This window comes from Hyaena hyaena, unplaced genomic scaffold, assembly GCF_003009895.1.
Source record: "Hyaena hyaena isolate Hyena2069 unplaced genomic scaffold, ASM300989v1 scaffold_312, whole genome shotgun sequence".
Lineage (NCBI taxonomy): Eukaryota > Metazoa > Chordata > Mammalia > Carnivora > Hyaenidae > Hyaena > Hyaena hyaena.
In genome coordinates, this window is record NW_024080943.1 from 1,679,657 (window position 1) to 1,700,919 (window position 21,263).

At 40.9% G+C, this 21,263-nt stretch overlaps 1 protein-coding gene across 4 annotated transcripts in view; it reads left to right on the forward strand.

Annotated features, from left to right (window-relative positions):
* Window positions 1–21,263, forward strand: part of STK4 (serine/threonine kinase 4) — a 90,274-nt gene that overhangs the window by 39,909 nt on the left and 29,102 nt on the right. For all 4 annotated transcript variants that reach the window (XM_039248470.1, XM_039248471.1, XM_039248473.1 and 1 more), the window contains one exon: window positions 10,620–10,777. In XM_039248470.1, coding sequence (XP_039104401.1) covers window positions 10,620–10,777 — 158 coding nt within the window. The remainder of the gene's footprint in view (window positions 1–10,619; window positions 10,778–21,263) is intronic.

A 21,263-nucleotide genomic window follows, 5' to 3' on the forward strand; every position in this document is an offset into this window, starting at 1 on the left:
TATTTGAGAGAGAGACAGCATGAGTAGGGGAATGACAGAGACAGAAGGAATCCCAAGCAGGCTGTATGCTATTAGTGTAGAGTCTGAGATGGGACTCAAACTCGCGAACTGTGAGATCATGACTGGAGCTGAAATCAAGAGTCGGACACTTAACCGACTGAGCCATCCAGTCGCTACCGATCCTTATATATTTTTCTTTCTTTCTTTCTTTCTTTCTTTCTTTCTTTCTTTCTTTCTTTCTTTCTTTCTTTTTTTAACGTTTTATTTACTTCTAGGAGAGAGAGAGAGAGAGACAGCGTGAGCAGGGGAGGGTCAGAGAGAGAGGGAGTCACAGACTCTGAAACAGGCTCAAACCCACGAACCGCGAGATCATGACCTAAGCGAAAGTTGGACGCTTAACCGACTAAGCCACCCAGGCGCCCCTATATTTTTCTTTCTTACCAAGACCTCCAGTAGAGTATAGAATAGTAGAGGTGGTAGTGAGCATTTTTGTTTGAAAGGCTTGAGTCAGTGGATTCAATCTTTTCAATCCTTAGGCGGTCCAAGGAGACTCTGAAAGGGAGTAAGTGGGTGATTTCTATTTAAAACTTGAACATCATTCATAAATTTCTAATTTTTATTCTAGAGCAATGGCCACATTAATCTCCTGGACATAGGATTTTAAAGTGAGTGGCATAAATTAGTTAGGACAACTCAGAAGCATGTTGTGGGCAAATTACTGTGTTAGCATTATGTGAGGCAAACACTGTGTGTTTGTAGTTCCCCAGAAATTCCTAAGTCTCATGAAGGCCCCTATTGTTGCCATAAGTTTCCTCATGTTAAAACCAAAGTCCAGGCTCTTGTTGAAATGATTTTATTTCAACACCATCAGATCCAATTTCGGAGCTGCCTGAGTTGGAAATTCTTGACTCACAGCCTAGTTTCTTTACACCTGCAGCGGTTTGGAGGCAGTTGTTTCAACATTGCCTCCCTTGTGTGTTCTCCATCTCATTCTCCCCAGCTCCGATGATGGCATGTAAATAGGACATAATGTACTGCGTGCGTTTTAACACTTCTTTTACCACAATAGCCTTACTGCGCAATTTCTTTAAAACTATTGTCAGAGAATGTTAAGTGTTCATGTGTCTTTGCCACTCACAGCATAGTCTGAGAGTTCCACACATGCATTGGTATAGTTATACGTACCAAAGCTAACACTTTGTTAGAAATGTATCTCTGTTAGGATAAGAAAGAAAAAAGGGATCATGGAAAGAACATTAATTTTTGGAATGAGAGCCTTTGCTTTGAAACTCGCTCAGAATCTTATAAACTTCATTCAACTTTGGCAAGTCACTTTCTTTTTTGAGCCTCAGTTTCCTAGTCTGAAAAAATGGGGCCTAAAAGTTCCTACTTTGTAGAGTTGGTAAGATTAGATATGGAATAACGTATGGAAAATGCTTAGAACGTAAATGTTACAAAATGGTGAGTCATGTAGGTTTATGAGTCTTTTAATGAATGAATGACAGTGGCTTTTTAATTGGACCTAAAAGTTCCTTCAGCAAGGGCTACTTTTCTGCATCCTAATTCCTTTTCTCTTGCTAGTTGTATTTCTTTATGTTTTTATGTTTTCATTTCTTGGTATCGGTGTTTTGTAAGTGCCACCTGTCTGAGCACTGATATGAAAATGGTTGAACTAAAGGAAGATTTCAGTAATGTTTTAAAAATGTGCTGAGGGGGGAGAGAGAAAGAGTGAGTGAATGAGTGTGCATGTTTCACATTCCTCAGCAATAAGATAAAGGTATTTTGAGAATCTGTTAAATAGCTCAAAATACAAGATGGCAGACTTTAAAGAAGGGTAGACTTTGGATCCACCTGAAGCTTCCTTTGTTAAGTTTCAAACTGTTAACCTTAATCCTGTGGAATTTTTACTGACTGGATTTTTTTCTATCCCTGAAAGATAATTGCTTTGGTTCTCTGTGCATTTATCAGAATCTTTCTCCTGGGTGGGATTTAAGTTAGAAGAGCAGACATCTTGGTCCTTAGACTTTTCTCACAGTTGCACAAATATTCCGAGGTCAGGGGCGCTTGGGTGGCTCAGTCGGTTAAACATCTGACTTCAACTCTAGTCATGATCTCAGTTTGTGGGCTCAAGCCCTACACTGGGCTCTGTGGGGACAGCATGGAGCCTGCTTGGGATTCTCTCCCTCTCTCTGCCCCTCCCTGACTTGTGCTTTCTCTCTCAAAATAAATAAACTTAATTACTTATCTCAAAATCAATAAACTTTAAAAAATTATCTTATAAAATACTTCAAGGTCATCCTGCTACAGTGGAGACAAAATCCTAATTGTTTGTGCAGTTTTTCTAATTCTGTCCAGATGTTGGGCTCAGTTTTATCTTTGGAAAGCATTCGCGTTCTTGATTCTATTGGGATGAGTCAAAAGACACGTGGTGCCTGAAAATTCATTCAAAACACCCTGCCAGGCCACATATTAGGATGTGAAAATGCCAGATATCAGTGTAGCTTGGGTGAAGGGCTCAAGGCCTATAGTTTTGGGAAGATAAGGTGCTCCATTATAGTTAAATTGGTAAAAGGAGAGAGGGTCAAGAATACCCATGGGGGAAATGTATTTTCCAAGAGAGAGCAGTAGCGCGAGAGTAATGAAGAACAAGGGAAAATGAATCCTAAGAGATATACTTTGGCTTTCATGCTTAAGAGGCAGATAAATCAGTTTTGACTGATTGGGGGAATGTATTTTCTGGTGCTCTAAGCTGTTCTGACTTGCTTACTCTTAATCAGCAAAGAAATGGAGATGCATTAATCAATTTCAATGGATTTATATAGAAAAAGTAGATGATTCTCATAACTATGCTCTAAAAAATATCAATTTGGAATCAGGATTTTTCACCATAAATATTTAATGCCAACCAAGAAGTATTTATTAGGTAGTCACAATGTGTCATGACTGTTTCGTGTACAAAAACCAAAGGAGTCATTTGCTGCTGACCAGGAATTTATAGGTTATAAGGGAAAGATGACATTTGTCATCATCATTGTCTAATACTTATGGAGTACCTGCTGTACTGTAACTGTTCCTTGTAGTTCCTTATATGTGGCCATAACTTATGTATGCAGGTAATGTAACGAGGCAAAATGCTGGGTAAGTGGTACAGACAAGTATTAAAGGTTTTGTGAGAAGGAAAGCAAGAACTTAGGTGCACAGAGAGGCCGAGGGAGGCTATTTTAGGCAGGTGCAAAGTCAGAAAATAAACATATACATTGAATATTCACTTGGGCTGAAGTGGATTTTGACCGGATGCTGGAGAACCTTGAGTGCCACGCTGAGAAGTTTGAACTTGGTAATTACTGTTGGTAATAGGGTAATATAAAGACATTTTGATCAGAAAAGCGACAGGACAAAGTGGCTTATTAGAAGAGTCAGTGGATGATTTGGAGCTTGAGAAGACTGGAAAAGGGAAGTTTTTTTGTTTGTTTGTTTGTTTTATTTATTTATTTCTAGGAGAGAGAGAGTGACAGCGTGAGTAGGGGAGGGTCAGAGAGAGAGGGAGTCACAGACTGAAACAGGCTCCAGGCTCTGAGCCAGCAGTCAGCACAGAGCCCGACGCGGGGCTTGAACCCACGAACCGCGAGATCATGACCTAAGCGAAAGTCGGACGCTCAACCGACTAAGCCACCCAGGCGCCCCAAAGGGAAGTTTTTATAATAACCAGCGTATGGATCTTCTCACTTGTTAACCATCTATATCTTTTTAGATGTGTACCTCTTTTGCTCTAGTTAGTAACTCTTTGAAATTTGGATTTAGATTTCTTTGAATAGATACATGGCAGCTCACCAGACTTAAAGAGCTAAGTACCACTGCTTGGGAGTCACGTCGATGTACATAGAGACAATTGGCAAAATTGATTAACTAGAAGAGATTCTCCATTTGGACTCCAGGGAATCTTCTAATTTATGATTCCAGCAATTCTCAGTGATTTCAAAGAGCATGCAAAGGAATATTTATGGCCAGACATAGAAACTTGGATAATAACTTGTGTAATGAAATGAGTTAATATGTGGAAGATACTTAGGTGCCTAGTAACAAAAACAAAAACCACACAAAAACCGAAATGTAATAAAGGTCAGATTAAAAACCAAAACAGACAACCCTCCGATAAGTCATTTTATTCCATGCCAGAAGAAAACATTTGAGAGATTACTTGAGTTTTTTCCTTGCAAATATTCATGTGTGAAACAGAGAAGAAAATGCAGGCTCTGGTACTTCTCTAATTTAAACAGAATATATTCCTGTTAAAGTAGAATAGAATTATTATTGAAGAAATTAAGGGCAGAGTAGTGACCATTATGGTTTACTTAATGACAGTCTTAAAAATGAACATAAAAATGAAAGGGCATAAATTTAGTTTAATGTCTAGTAGGTGGTCATTCCATAGGAAAAGATGGGCTTCAGCCTTTTGTCAATCTCTTTCCCATTCATGACTCCCCTGGCATTGTGTCATAGCTCAAATGAATCTAGAAATAAAAATAAACTGTAGAGGAAAGAGGTCCTTCTTTTTTTAATTATGTTTTTTAATCTCTAGTTTAAAAAAAAATTTTTTTTGAGAGAGGATATGCGTGCAGGTGTGTGAGCAGGGGAGGGGTAGAAGAAGAGAGAGAGAGAGAATCTTAAGTAGGCTCCGTGACTGGCGTGGAGCCCGATGCAGGGCTTAATCTCACAACAATGAGATCATGACCTGAGCGGAGATCACGACCTGAACCTAAATCAAGAGTTGGACACTTTACCAGCTGAGCCACCCTGACACCCCTAAAATTGAGTTATTGATAATATACTTCACATACCATGTAATTTACTCATTTAAAGTATACAATTCAATGGGTTTTGGTATATTTACAGAGTTTTGCAGCCATCATCACAATCTAATTTTTTAAGATGTATTTTTTTTAACTGAGATATAATTCTTATATTATAAAATTGACCATTTGAAAGTTACAATTCTGTGGCTTTTCAGTACATTAACAACGTTGTGCAACCATAGCCACTGTTGAATTCCAGACATTCTCTTCACTGCCCCCCAAACCACAGTGCTGTTAGCAGTCATTTCGTATTACCCCGTGCCCCCATCCGCAGGCAATCATCATCTGCTTTCTGCCTCTATGGATTTGCCTTGTCTGGACATTTTATCTAAATGGAATCCTACAGAATGTGGCCTTTGTGTCCAGCTTCTTCCTCTTAATGTTTTCAAGGTTCGTCCGTGGTGTAGCCTGTATCAGCACGTCATTCCTTTTTGTGGCTGAATGATTCCATTGTATGGATAATCCCCTGTTTCATTGACACTCTCATTTTAGAGAATTTTGATCGCCCCTAGAAGAAACTCCGTATCCATTAGCAGTCACGTGCCATCCCACCCACTTACCCCACGGGCCTGGGCAGCTCATCTGCTTTCTGTCTCTGCAGATTTGCCTATTCTGAACGTTTCATATGTAGGCATAGAATATGCAGCCTCTCGTGACTGGCTCTTTTCGCTTAGCATAATGCTTTTAGGCTTCACCCATGTATTATGTATCAGTATTTCATTCTTGCTGAATAAAATTCCATTGTATAGCGATTCCATATTTGATGTATCCATTTTTCAGTTGATGGGCATTGGGTTGTTAGGTCTTTCTGCTTTTATATAGCATTTTTCAAAGAAAAATAAATATGGGATATGGTTGTTTACAAATTCACCCCCAGTCTGTGAGCTTAGACAGATTGTCCATTGAGCTTGCCAGATGCTGCTTACAAAGAAAAATGGGTCAGTCATAGTACAGGAATCATGCAGTTCCTGCCTCAGATCAAAGAATCCGAGCAAGTGATGGCCACTTAGAAAGTTTGACTTTTCTGCTCAGTCTGTTCTCCCAACGGCTTCAGGTTTCTGGAATTATCATTCAGCGGAACGTCTTCATTTCCTGGGATACATCTGAAAAAATACCCCAGCTCACATCGAAACAAAAAGCCCACCAGCCCTGGGGACAGCATTGCCTTTAATCAGTTTGGACTCATTCTCTTAGGCTTTTCAGTACTGACAGGCTGTTGTCCAGCACACTTGATTATCCAGCTCAGGAGTGCTAAAAGAGAAGTCCAAAGATAAGGTTACTGGGAAAATTCCATTCCCTTAGTCTTTCGACACTCACCTTAATGGCAGTTCTGACATGTCAGGAATTTTCATTTCGATTTTAGAGAATTTGCAGTATGAGACGCAACTCACCAGACTTAAACTGACGATCAGGGTTCATATCCCACCCTTGGGATAGCTACGTAATCTTAAGCAGATTTCTAACCCGTAAGGTGGAAATAATAATACATACCTCAGAAGATTTGAGGGTTAAGTGAAATGATAGATCGTCTACTACTCGGTGCCTAATAAATGTGGGCCCTCCTCCCTCCTGCTTCATTTACAGATGTTTATGAAGTTTGGATAGGACCGTCATGCAAAAGTACCTAGGAAAATGCCTGAAACTTGGAAGTTATTCAGTAAATCTTAATTGAATTGAGTAGTGTGTGAGGGAGAGAGAGGCAGACAGACACCATCCCAGTTAGTTTTTACTGTGTAACAAACCACTTCAAAACTTAAGTGTTGGTGGTACAGGGATGAGTATAGCTACCTCCCAAAAGTTAGTGGCCAGAGGTGTGATAGCGGCCGGGGCTGCCTGACTTATGAAGGCCTCAACTAAAACAGTCTGTTGACTAGGGTCCCTTGCCACATGGTATTTTGCCATCCAGCAGGCTCACTCAGCATCATTTGCATGGTAGCGGGCCACACAAACATTTCTCACACCCCTGCTTATAAGGTTGCTTGTGTTTCAGTGACCAAAGGGAGTCCCATGGCCAAGCCCAGGTCACTGTGGGAGGGAATTACCAACGGGTGAGGACACTGGGAGGGAATCATCATGGCCATTTGTTGCAAACATTTTATCCAAGATACTAACTATTACAGAAGTACAGATCTGTTTCCTGAGAATTACCAGTCTAGAAAATCAGAGTGAGACAGGTGCTATAATTTAATTACGGTGTTAGTAAGAAAATGTTGGTCACAACAGGAGTGCTCACTGCTCCGTATTAACACACGAAGCACCGTAACACATAAGGGAGGAATATTGTGATGCAGGCGGTCAGTTTCTGGAAGCACTAAGTTCAGGAATCACAAATACACCTAACCCTTTCTCTTTTTTGAGTGCATGCTGTTTCCTGCCGGTAGACTTGGCTTCTCCTACCAGTTGATTCATTCATGTCTTCAGCTTTTTTTTTTTTTTTAATTTTTTTTAATGTTTTTTATTTATTTCTAGGAGAGAGAGAGAGACAGCATGAGCAGGGGAGGGTCAGAGAGAGAGGGAGTCACAGACTGAAACAGGCTCCAGGCTCTGAGCCGGCAGTCAGCACAGAGCCCGACGCGGGGCTCAAACCCACGAACCGCGAGATCATGACCTGAGCGAAAGTCGGACGCTCAACCGACTAAGCCACCCAGGCGCCCCACTTCAGCTTTATTTATATAGAACATTTTTATAACCAACATTGTATACAATTCGGGCCAAGGAAAATGTGGTCACCTCTTCCATCTGTTTTAAAAAAGATACCTGCTCCCCACCCCCACCTCCAAAAAAACCCTACTAACAACAACAACAACAAAAAATTCAGAGTCAGAGACTGTCTTGTCACAAGTATTTGTTGAGCCCTAACTACTTTTTGCTTTGGTCTGGTCTTTGGTTTATGCCCGTACACCTCTAAGCTGTGGCATATTTTAGATTAGAGGTTATCAAGTGTGATAATCCCTCTGGAGATAAGAGCATCTTTTGACTGGTTATCAGTAACTGAGCGTAAATATGTTTTCATAAGTTACTGTCAACTCATAGAACTAGGAAATTTTCTGAGCTGTAAAGGAAAGTGGGAAATAATGGTCCAGGGGCCTCTTTTCGTAGATTGGAACCTATGGTGCTCCCAGGATTTTATGTTTGGACCAAAATCTGGGTCTTTGAACCCCAGGATAGGGAGGTTTTTTTTTTTAAGTTTACTTATTCATTTTGAGAGAGAGAGTGACCAGAGGAGGGGCAGAGAGAGAGGGAGACATAGAATCAGGATAGTTTTTTAAATATAAATATATATATATATATATTTTTTTTTTTTTTTTTTTTTTTTGAGAGAGAGACAGAGAGCACACATGCAGGAGCAAGAGAAAGGCAGAAAGGGAAGGAGACACAGAATCCGAAGAAGGCTCCGGCTCTGAGCTGTCAGCACAGAGACCAACACAGGGCTTGAACTCACGAACCATGAGATCATCACCCTGAGCCAAAAGTCAGACACCTAATGGGCTGAGCCACCCAGGCGCCCCTTCCACACCTAGGTTTTAAATGCATTCACACAAGTTTTCTCATAGTACTTATGGTTTCCATTCTTACCATCGAAGCTTTTACCATTTGGAGTTTTCCTGGTTTAAGATGTGAAGTGTGGATCCAACTCCGTGTTTTTCCAAATAACTGTCTAGTTGTTTGGAAGCCATCTGGGCTCTCTATTTTGTTTCAGGACTTCCTGTCCTGGTCAGCTGATTGGACTGTCTAGACAGGACATATGAAAGGACACCGTATGCTGTATGTGCCATGAGATTCTATATTAAGGGACACTGTATACTGTGTGTGACCGCTGTCACTAGCACTGTGACGGTTGCGTGGCTCCAGGAGGCTCTGGAAATACTCTTTTTCTCTCTGTGGGATTGTGTGGAGGCTGCCGCATAGTTGTTTCTGGTCCCAGAGGAGCAGCCTGATCAAAAGTACTTGTTGGCAAATCCAAAACACCTCTGCTTCTACAAGTTTTATTTTGTTGTAGTCCCTTCAGAAGTAGATTATGAAATAATACCTTAAGTTTAACTCAAAAATTCAATAAATTAAGCGTGAAAAGCCGTTAATGTGGTACCTTGAACAGACCAAACAACACACACACTCACCACATAATCCTTAACCAATCTTAGTTAAATATCATGTGTAATTCCTCATAAGTGAGGAGGCACCAGTGAAGTAGGCTTTGGGCAGCATCTGGAAGTGGGCAAATCTGGGCTTGGCTGCTCTTGAACTTGGCAAAGGTAAAGTGAGATGACAAACATCCGAGAGGCAGTCAGGGTGCCGGCTTGACACTGGACCAGGCAGGCATTGGGAGATGAGGTTGATGGGGCACAGGTATGTGTCTAGGAGAGAAACACTAGCAAGCGACCCCTCCCCAACCACTTCTTAATTTTTAAAGAATTTTTTAAGTTTACTTATTTCTTTATTTATATATAGAGACAGCATGAATGAGATGAGGCAGAGAGAGAGAGAGAGGGAACTCCAAGCAGGCTCTATGCTGTCTTTGCAGAGCCCCACATTGGGCTCGAACTTGTGAATCATGAGATCATGACCTGAGCCAAGATGAGGAGTTAGATGCTTAACTGACTGAGCCACCCAGGCATCCCTCCCATCCACTTCCTAAGGCTTTGAACTTTCTGGTCTTTTTTCCTGGTTACCCGGGGAAAGGGCAGTATAAACCCAGCATGTTCGTGGAAAGCACTGGGAAAAAACTTTTGCACCTCTCGGTATTAGAATATTAATTAGAAGCACAAATTACTTTGACGTGTGAAGTAGGTACATGCAGCTAGCTATGTTGTTACGTCATGCCAGGTACAGTTTTGCTTTTTGCCCTTGTTACTAACTAGTGACTGCTGATTTCTGCTCTCTATGGCAACCGCTGCTCATACCTGCCGACTCCGCTTTGCTCTATAACGGCCCTGCTACCTAAGTGCAGATTCTTCCCTCAGGGATGTTTGGGGCCCGGCCAAAACCCCCCTCTACCCGTCCTCCCTGACCACACCAGCTTGCAAGATCCCTCTGTGAGATCTTGAGATCTACTATGAGAGACAAATCCTGTAAACATTTTGGTGTGTTTTCTTCCGGTCTTTTTTTCTTCTTCCTACATATATGATTTTATAGAGTTAAGATCATACTGTACCTATAATATTGTATCCTGTCTTTAACTTTTGGCCTTATTGTAAGCCATTTATAAATAAGATTATAAAAGTTACATAATATTTCCCAGAGTGGATGGATTATGATTTACTTCTATTTGCTTTGTCATGCATGTTTCTCTTACTAGTCCAGTCGGATCATGAGTTTATCAAAGGGGAGTCACCCTTCTGTGTTATCCCCCTTCTCTTTACTCCGTTGGCTCTAGAAGATGTTGTATATGTAGATGATAAGTAAATATTTTGCCTGCTTCTCTGTTTGCAGTCTAAATGTTACAGGAACGTTTTGCCATTGGAGACCCCCAAAATACTACTTGTGTCTTACTCGGAGTCATTCCATCACCCAAGTCTCTCCATCTAGAAAAAGGGGCCCTGGGGAAATATTTGCATGTATTTGAGAGGGGTCATCATCCTCTGGAATTCCATGAGAAGCTTTTGTGCATTTCCCTGTGGTTTTCACTAGATTCTCCTGAGGGTCCTTCTCTAAAAAAGCAACTGACACACAGGCTGAATGAAGGCCGTCTGGAGATGGATGGTGTCCATTAAACTTATCTGAGGTCGAAGATACCATTTTTCTCCTTTCATTGTTCTTGGTTTTCAGGAAGGGATGAGACCATGCAGCCTGCAAAACCATCGTTCCTTGAATACTTTGAACAAAAAGAAAAGGAAAATCAGATAAACAGCTTTGGCAAAAGTGTACCCAGCCCGCTGAGGAACTCCTCAGATTGGAAAGTGCCGCAGGATGGAGACTATGAGTTTGTAAGTAGTACGCGGAGTAAGTGGTTCTGTCTGCTGGGCAGTTGTTTGCCACAGCGCACATCCTGTTCTGTCATGTCACCGAAAGCACTAGAGCATTTTCTCGTGCAGTGAGGGCCTCTGGCCATCAGGCTGAGGGCCTCATGAGCTTGAAACAACATCCTGGCTGACATCAGAGCAGGTCTGGGGCTCCCAGTTGGTGGCATCTTCTTTGCTTTAGAAATCCTTTATTCACTTTGCCATTTGTCTTTTTGTCGAGCTTGGAATTATTAATGGTGAAAGAAATCCTCATCGAGTAAGGACGCACATTCCCAGTTGATTTGGGATCGCGACTTTATATTTAAGAATTACACAGGAGTTCATGCTGGTTGGTAGTATCTTTGCTGTTTTGCTAACCATTATCCTAATTTTAGGTTCTCTGAGAGGATTATTCTGAACGTTGCCTGAGTATGAATATTAAATTGTTCCAAAGTTTCTTATGAAAAACTGGGTGTGTTTTTCCTTTCTCTGCAGTGGAACATTCTCCCTCAACCACAGACACGTGTTAATGTTCACAGAGATTTAATGAGCAGAGGCAATAAAAAAAATTGGGGGGGAAGTAAGCTAAGGAGTCTGCATTCCTTTTTTGAATATTTTTAGAAAAGAATTTCCTCTTTGGGGATTTTTACCTTTTACACTCTTAAATTCTGTCATGATTCTGATGTTGCCTATAAAAGAACTCAGACTGGGCACTGTGATTGGATTCTGGGAGGCCTTTCTGGTCCTGGCTTTCCGCCCTCCTACTCACTGGCCTCGAGGTAATGACCTCTGTCTCCCATACGTAACTTCTACCGTTGTACAATAGCAGGAATGTCATAGTTTGTGCTAATGGAGACAGAGATCATTTGAGGACCAGAAAAACCCACTTGAGGCTGTTTTACTGTTGAGTCACTGAAGCCCTGTTAGAGCCCCACTTCATGTGCCTTATTACCATTACTATCGGCCATTCACTCATTTATTAGTAGACTCGTGAGATTTGAATTATTTTTGCGATTCTGTGTTGCCCACGCAGCTGCCTTCAGCATATTTGTAAGGACTGATTTTCTCAGTTGAGTGAGTCTCTAGGCAAAGATGAAATGACTTCCGGATACCAGATGCCATCATCGTGACAGAAAGCTTCAGAATCCTCAACTCTGTATTCCTAGGTGTAATGTCCTTTCCTTTGATAAAAGTTAGTGATCCTGAAATTCCAATCACTTTAATCATTATTTTTGGATTGGTAGTTCCAGTGTTTGAAGAATTCTCTTCCCTCTGCCATAGTTTTCCCGTACTAGGATCACTGGCAGAGAACTTGTTTCGGCGGGCAAGCTGCTTATGCAGAGAGGCTTTCTTTCGTAGGTCTCTGAGAGCGTGCTTCCCCCTCTGGAAGTGGGCGACCGCTGGAGGGAGTGGCCGTGAGCACCGCGGGTGGGTGAGCACATTGCCCAACCTGGATGGCACCTGGCTCAGGCGGGAGGAGGTCCTGAGCCCGCCGTCTCCACAGAGCTTGTAAGCTGGCAGCTTCCAGCCCACAGACCTTTTTGTGTGTCCTGTATTGTGTTTACAAACCTTTAAGTAGCTGCCCAGGTTTGAAAATTGAGAGCTTTTAGATAAAACGTTAGATCACTGGCTTATTTTGACAACGTGGAAGACGTGGCCATACCTGTCTGGAGCTGCGCAGCAGCTGCCCTTGTTAGGTCCGGTTCTCAGTGTTTGGCCCCCTTCATTCATGTCTGGTATTTAGGGGCATTGGACACTGGGCTTCTTGCTCTAAATCTTAGGGTGAGTATATGTCCACGTTGTGCCTGAGCCAACCCATCCTACCACATACAATTTTATTCTTTTACTGTCCAGTCTCAACAGACTCAATTTTTAGCTTGTCTTTTAAGAGAATCTCAAACCAAGCAATGAAAGAAAGTTTCGGTGGGGTGTACATGAGCTGCTATTTCAAAAAGTACCAGAGATCAAATGAAAATGATTTTTAATGCCTTGATGCTCTTGCTAGGTAGCTCTCGCCTTGACCCCAAACCAAGCATTTGAAATAACAGCCACAAACAGTTTCTTAAAGTATCTTCCCCGGACCAGCAGTGTTGATATCACTTGGAAACTTGTTAGAAATGGAGACTTACTGAGTCAGGGTCTCTGGGGACAGCACGGAGTAGTCTGCTCTAACCCACCTTACAACTTGCTAACTTCTGGTCTGAAGGTTTTTAGAGTGCAGCATATCTTTACATGAGTTTCTTTTTTCTTTCCTATTGGCACTATAGAAGTTCAGAAATAAGGACATATTCATATTTTATTAGCATCGCATGATTTCTTAAAATTTCCTTTTTACTTCCTTTTGCGTCTCCTGTTCTCCTACTGGGGTTACCAAAGGCGCACAGAAAAGAAGGAAAATATCCATTTGTAAGTGACATTTGGCGAAGAATGAGCCAATTTTCTGCATGAAGGAAGTATTCTGAATAATTTCACTGAGTTTGTAGCAGGTTGGGTGTCAGCCTAGCTAATGTGGCCTCCCTCAACAATCTCTTACAGATGCTCTGATTTCCCAACAGGCACTTAACAGTATTTAGCTATGAAACTTAATACATTTAACAGGTTTTAATTATGAAAAAGATATTCTCTTTCTTCCTGTGAAGGCAATTGCTATTTTGAAGTGAACTTTTTGCCCAAAATGGCAAATAGTAAGTAATTTTGTCAGAAGTGGTAGAATTGGATACTGACAAAAACCTGTCATATTTTCATCTGAAATTGAACACTTTTGCATTTCTAAAATTGAATAACCTTATTTGCCATGTTGGAAAAGCAACAGAGGCTCCTTTAATGTTTAATATGTATTGTGATTAAGGTGTAAATAAAAGATGCTGGAAAATGAAATATTCTCCAAAATCAGCATTTCAGAGTCCGTAAACAGATCGCAAGCAATGAAAGTTGCTTTGAGGAAAATTCAGACCTTCCCATTTTGCCGTTTGTAAAACCACAAAAAGCCGTAAGCTTAAATCCAGTTTGGCTCACGAATCTTCCAGAAACACACTGTAATCTTTTAGTCTAAGGTGGCTGGGATGCCAAGAGGGGTAAAAAGACAGATGAGGCCCACGCTGCCCTGGAGCTGGCATTGGGGAGGGAGACAGACATTAGGTCAGGTGACCTATCAGTGCAGGTAATAATGGCATTGAAGGAAAAAAAAAGCCACAGTAAAGAGACAGCATGAAAAAAGGTCGTGCAGAGCAAAGGGACATTCAGCCAAGACCTGAGTGAAGACGGGCAGCACAGACAAAGGCTCTGAAGCCAGATGTGGCGGGCGTGATGTCAGAACAAAGTCCATCATGGCGGGAGCAGAGGGACAGCATGGGAGATGGCTGCCCAGATGTAAACCCTCCGTAATTACAGACGTGGGAGTCGTTAAAATCACCTTGGGATCAAAATAACAGTCAAAATCCAGCTAAACTTGTTAGTAAGAGATAATAACTAAAATAAAATATCACTGAAAAGTTTAAAACAGAAGAGTGGAAAAAGACACTCAGCAAAATCCTCGCTAAAAGGAAGTCGGTGAAAGAATATTAATATCAGATAAAATAGAATCCAAGACATAGTAGCATGAGGAAAAGATACGTTTTGCATTGCTTAGAGGTGTGCTTGGTGCTTGGTCAGAAGACCTAAGTCGTGAACTTCTGTGAGCACGTGTACTTCTCCCAAACTGCTCGAGATGCAGGTGGCCATGGGGAAACAGCAGTCCTAGATGAAGGCGGAAATGTTCTTCTCCTTAATCCGGACACTTCAGTTAGACAAAAACCAACAGTACCACAGTTAACAAGGTTGATAAAACAGAAAATAGGAACACTTTTCAAATCTTCATGACGCTTTTAAAACACATATGGAACAGTCACAGAATTTGACTATGTTTGAAAGTGCTCGGAAAGATATCCCAGACTGAAATCATACAGGCCACGTTCACGGACTATATAACACAAGAAAATTAGAAATTAACAATAAAGTGGCTAAAACCACTTTGTTCCATTTGGAAATGTAGGAGTATATCTCCAAATATTTGTTGTTTTCAAGATAAAGTAGAACTTGTAAACCATTTGGAAATAAATTACAAGTACGCTGCAGAGTTCAGATCTGTAAATTAAACCTGTGGGATGTGCATAAATGGATCTCTGAGGAAGATTTATAGCCTTAAGTGCATTTTCTTTTTAGGATATAAGAAAGGCTGAAAATAAGACAAAACAGGGTAAAGGTAAGAGCAGAATTCAGTGAATTAGAAAACAACAAAGTTGATTGATAAAACCAAATGCTGGTTCTTGGGAAGGACCAACACATGACAGATTCGATCAAGTTGGTCCCAAAATACTGTGAGAGAGAAGGGGAAGGGTGGTACTAAAGGTAGAGGAGTGTCAGAGTGGTAAGAGAGTATTATTGGGTATGATGTGATATGTCTACACTTGAAAACCCAGGTACATAGATGTCTAAAACACAGCTCATAGTTACTTCCCATACAGAAATGTAAAGAATCAAGATATTTTTGAACCAGAAGGACAGTGAGGTTGGACTTTTACCTCCAGGCGTCAAAACACACAAAACCACAGCAATGAAAGCATTGTGGTAACTGGCACAAGAATAGAACACAGCTTAGTGTAGAGAATAGAGTCGAGAAACATGCCTGTATATTTATAGGAGTCTGTGTAACAACAGTAGAATGCAAAGTAATGTAAACAATGTGATACCATTTGTGTAGTTTTTTAATAACCACAAAACATGCTACATATTTCTGGATATGTGTACATAGGCGACTGCAGAGATAAAAAACACAACATATGAAATGATCTGATGAGTCATTATCTTGAGAACATCAGTTTTAACTTTTTATAGCAAGAATTTATTACTCTATTAAACTATTGCTTAAATTTGAAAAAAATAGAATGTTTTAAAATATTCTACATAGATTTTTCTGTTTGTTTTGTTTTTTTTTTTAGGTTTATTTTGAGAGACAGAGCCAGAGACAGAGCAAGACCAAGGGAGGGGCAGAGAGAGAGGGAGACACAGAACCCAAAGCAGGTTCCGGGCTCCCAGCTGTCAGCACAGAGCCTGACGCGGGGCCTGAACCCATGAAACATGAGATCATGACCTGAGCTGAAGTCAGATGCTTAACCAACTGAACCACTCAGGCACACCCCCACCCCTGGTTCTAGTCTAAATAGAGTTAGCAGAGCTTTTGCAGATCTAATGATCTAGTACTTTTGAGTCTTAAGAATTTTATTAAGTATTATTATCAGCTCTTGGTCTGGTAGTTTTGGGGGTAAGTTTCTTATTTATTCAAATGAAGTTGTTTCCAGATTTCTTATGACTCATTCTGTTAACAGAATTGACAGTAGCTGGCCCCCATATTAACTCAGTCTACTCATTGAAGCCCTCTCTATGTATACATTGTGTGCATAGGCAAGACTGCAAGATCCTTGAAAGCCAGGAATTGATTTAACTCATCTTTGTATTCCTAACATCTAGCAATTACCTGGCTTAAAGTGAGCATGCTGTATTTTTTAAGTTTATTCATTTATTTTGCAAGAGAGAGGCAGCGTGAGTGGGGGAGGCAGAGAGAAAGAGAGACAGAGGATCTGAAATGGGTTCTCATGCCAACGGCAGAGAGCCCCATGGTTAGCACACTATTTTTGATTACACTCTGACATAGTCTCTGAATTAATTCAACAAATAACAGTCACTATCCTGAGAGAGTTGATAGTGTAACAAAAAAGACAGGTAAATAACTTCGCTACATTGTGCTAATAATAGCTTACATTTGAGAACTTCCTGTGTACCTGGCATTGGACTATGTCTTTCCTATGTATTAGCTCAGGCCTTATAACTTTCCCAAGAGGCAGGTAATTTTGTTGCCATTTTACAGTGTAGCAAACTGAGGCTTGAAGAGAGTAAGTAATGGACTAAAATTGTACAGATAGTAAGTGGCACAGCGAGGATTTGAACCAAAGCAGTTGACACCAGAGCCCATCCTCTTAACCACCTTCTCTAAGCTATTGTGGTAAATTCTGTTTATAAAGTGCATATAAAAATTGCTGGAGGAGCCCAGAAGAGGGAGCAAGAACCCCAGGGAAGGCTTCAGGAAGTCTCATTTGAAGTGTATTTTGAAAGAGGAATAGGAATTCTTGATCTAGAAGAGGGAAAGGGTGCGCCGAAGCCTTGAGAGAATGTGGGATGCAGGAAGCACTGAGAGATCATTTTTTGGAGCCCCGAAGGTGTGGGGGTGTGAGCCGAGAGGCGTGGGACTGAAGGCCGGCTGGTTGATGAACTAAACGCCCGGTGTGCCCTTGTTTTTTAGGAAATATTTAGTAGTCTTTTAGATTTTTCCTGGGTGTATCAGAGAAATTAAAAATAGACTCCTAATGCAGCTCAAGGAGCTAAGCTAATATCTCTCTGAAGTTGTGTGATAATGGGCCCATCAGGATATAAAACCATTGAACTGTTAATTCAAACTTAATTTGATAAAAGCAACAGAGCCTGAACAAGATTGATTGTCAGGATTCCCTAGGGAGTTAAAGCCACAAAGATGGCTCTTTGTGGTAAGGAAAGATAAATTTTAGCCCTGAGGTTTCCCCAGGAGGGTGACGAGAGCCTGTGATTTCATCAAACTTTGTCTTAGCCTTCCTTTCCTAGATAAGGGCTCCAAATATGACTGCGAAGCAGAGATTTCTGTGGGTTTGTATAAAGAAGCTTTATGCTGCTGTCAGGACATAATCTATTGCTCCTTGTTTAAGAGGAAATGAGACATTAGGAGGGAGGTGAGAATGAATACTTTATAACTTAAAATTATCAGTGTGGTAGCAGAAATGCTTTATTGACTCATGTTTAAATTACCGCATCTTAATGTTTTCTGGGAACCCAGGTATAGACAACTTGAAACTTTGTCTACCTTTATATAGAAACAGAAGAGGGGCACCTGGGTGGCTTAGTCGGTTGAGCGTCCGACTTTCACTTAGGTTATGATCTCGCGGTTCGTGGGTTCGAGCCCCGCGTCGGGCTCTGTGCTGACTGCCAGCTCAGAGGCTGGAGCCTGTTTCAGTCTGTGACTCCCTCTCTCTCTGACCCTCCCTTGCTTGCGCTGTCTCTCTCTCTCTCCTAGAAATAAATAAAACATTAAAAAAAAAAATTTTTTAAAAAAGAAACAGAAGAGTCACTGTCCAAACATTTTGTCTTTGAATTTATTGCCCATTTATTTCGAGATGAGTTTTAAAAGGCAAGTGCACATCCTTAACTCTCCCAGCCTCCCCTGGCAGGACAGAACCTAATGTCTGAAAGTTTGAATTTTATTGTTGGCAATACACACACACTCTCCGTGGTTTCCTGTGAAGTGACAAGCCTTACTTTGTTCACTTGTGGGAACACGGCTTCCACGTTTCCAAGTCCAAGTGACCATGGTTTGTCATTCTTTCAAGTGGAAACGGTGTTCCGTGAGAAGAGCAGCTAGTGTACATCGCAGCATATTTGCACAAGCGCTCTGCTTCCAAACAGCCGCCCTAGGCCAGTGCACATGACCCGTGCTTTATGCTAACTTCCCATTTCATCGCAGATAATGTCAAAAAAAAGACATACTCAGAGATTGAAATTACTGCTCTTTACTACTTCATCAAGGACACTTTTTTTTTTAGGTTTATTTATTTTGCGAGAGACAGAGACAGTGCGAGTGGGGAAGGGACAGAGAGAGAGAGAGAGAGAGAGAGAGAGAGAGAGAGAGATGGAGACGGAGAATCTCAAGCACTGTCAGCGTGCAGCCAGATGCAGGGCTCAAACTCATAAACTTTGAGATCATGACCTGAGCTGAAACCTAGTCGTACACTTAACCAACTGAGCTGCCCAGATGCCCATCAAGGACATTCTTAAGAAAACGGTTTTTGTTTATTTGTTCGTTTTCTTTTTTTTTTTTTTAAGTGGGCCCTCATACCCAGCATTGGAGCCCAAGGCAGGTTTGAGCTCATGACCCTGAGATCAAGACCTGAGCTGAGATTAAGAGTCAGGTGCTTAACTGGCTGAGTCACCCAGTTGCCCCTTCTTAGTTTTTTGTTGTTGTTTGTTTTGTGTTTTATTTTAACTGGAGCCTGTGGTCGTGAAGAATTTAATAGCTGCTAGTACTATTTGGTGCCACTAGATTCATACAGAGGGGGTAGCAGTTTCACTCTACTATCAGTGTAAATGTCAACATGGAAAAGGCAAATACTATCTCTGTGAAAATAGTTTGATCTCACAGTTTCCTTAAGAGGGTGTGAGGGATTTCCCAGGTGTCTACAGGCCATACTTTGAGAACTGCTGATCTAGAAGCTTGCTCAGACTAAAATCAGTTCTTTTTGGCGTGTGCACTTCCATCTGGAGGTTCAGAACACCCGGATGTGTGCTCCTCTTTCTTTCTCTTTTATCAGCCACTGACGGTCATTGCCTAAATGCATTATTTCACTAGCGGTTGCAAAATGGTGACATTTGAACATTCCTTTTCCATTTACCAACTGGAATATTTCTACAGTGAAGTGCTTCACCAATTATGTAATCCAGCTATAATTTCTATAGGAAAAGCAGAGATATTAAAATATTTGATGCATTTCAATCCTTGCAGTTATTATTTATGTTCCAATTCTTCCATCTCACTATGACCCCAGTAGTTTGTTCTTTTAAAAAAAAAAAAAAATCTTTGGTTTCCTGACGTATATATTCCCCAGTAGTTTTTTCATGACTCCCTTTCTTTCTATATGATGAGATGTTCCCGGCTCACGTTGTATGTTTCCTGCTCCAAACCTGGAAGCAGCCACATCTTTTAAAGCTTTTTTGAGATATTACTGGCATAGAATATGCGTAAGTCGAAGGTAAATTGAAGGTGTTATCGTGAGGATTCGATACATGTATATATTGTGAAATGATTACCACAGTCAGGTTAGTTAACTCTTTTATCCCCACACATAATTATGTATACGTGTGTGTGTGTGTGTGTGTGTGTGTGTGTGTGTGTTGAAAAGTTTTAATATCTACTCTCTTAACTTTCAAGTGTCGGATACACTATTGGTAGTTACAGTCACCGTGCTGTACATTAGATTGCCAGAGTGCACTCATCTTACAACTAGAAGTTTATACCCTTTGACCAACATCTTTCCTTTTCCCTGACCCCCCAGTCCCTGGCAACCACCGTTCTACCATTTTCTTTGTTTTTGTGTGTTTTGTTCTTCTTTTTTTTTTTTTTTTTTTTACTTCATGGAAACAGCCATTTGGGGGAGGAATTTTCTGCTTCCTTTTAGTGGGAAATAGTATTTAGAGACCACGTTCTGGGTGCAGGGAGTGCTCACTGCAGTTAGGTCATCATTTCCCCCCAGGCTTTTTCAATGGATAAGACCAGAAAGTATGTTTATTACAAATTCATGAGTTCTTACACTATTTCCAGTACAGGTTGAATACTACAGGGCTTGCCCTTGACCACATCAATCCTACATCTATAACTCCCTCCCTCATGCCAAGGGTCTCGCTTCCCAGCAGCAGCCATGTAACTGTTCATCTGCTTTATGTCCCACAGTACATTTGCCATCCCCAGAATCACAATACCAACGCTTCCACTGACAATAAGTACTGAAAACAGTCTTTGTCCTTTGGCCATATCCTTGGTGAGATGTGCAGTCAAATCATTGTATGTTTAAGTCACTTGCAATAATTTCTGTCTATATGGTTACGCCACAGATACATATGTAGATAGATTTTTCTTTTCGTCTTGTGTTTTTAGATACTGCTTTTTATTATTTCAGTTTATAATCATATAAAGGATATAGTTCCAAAGATAGATCTACAGAACAGAGTAATTTGAATTCGCTTCTGTCCTTAAACCCTCTACTGTTAAAACTTCTACTGTTAAATCTTCCCTCCTTTTTTGTTACGTTTTGGTTACGTATATTTACATACACGTGTGTTTGTACTCCCCCCATTCTTAGCCAGTAGTTCACGTACTTTCATCACATAATTTAATCTACCTTTCTGTTTTTACTTAACTGTAGAACCTAGAAATCACACCCCAGCATTGTATAGCGAGAGTCCTCATTCCTTTTTTCCTGGTGCTGAGTGTCATGTTGTGCGGCTGTGTGACAGCTGATTCAGCCAGTCCTCTGGCGATAGACATTTAGGTTGTTTGTAGTGATTTTAATAGTCGATCACTTCATAAACCCATTCCTCAACAGAGAACGAAGCTTTCCATAATTTGCCACTTTTGTTAAGGCTCATGCTTTAGCCTTTGAGTTTTGAGAAGCGAGTTACATACTTAAGCCTTTGTAGCTTTTTGTGTCTATTTTTTTTGTAGTTTAATTTTTTGTTTTCTATCTTATTGGCAATGAGGAGATTTATTCAGAGTTCTCTCTCTGCCACAGTCTGGTGCAGTTTATATAAAGTAATGAGACTTTAATGTAGTCATAACACCTGTGTCACAGGAAGGTGCGTA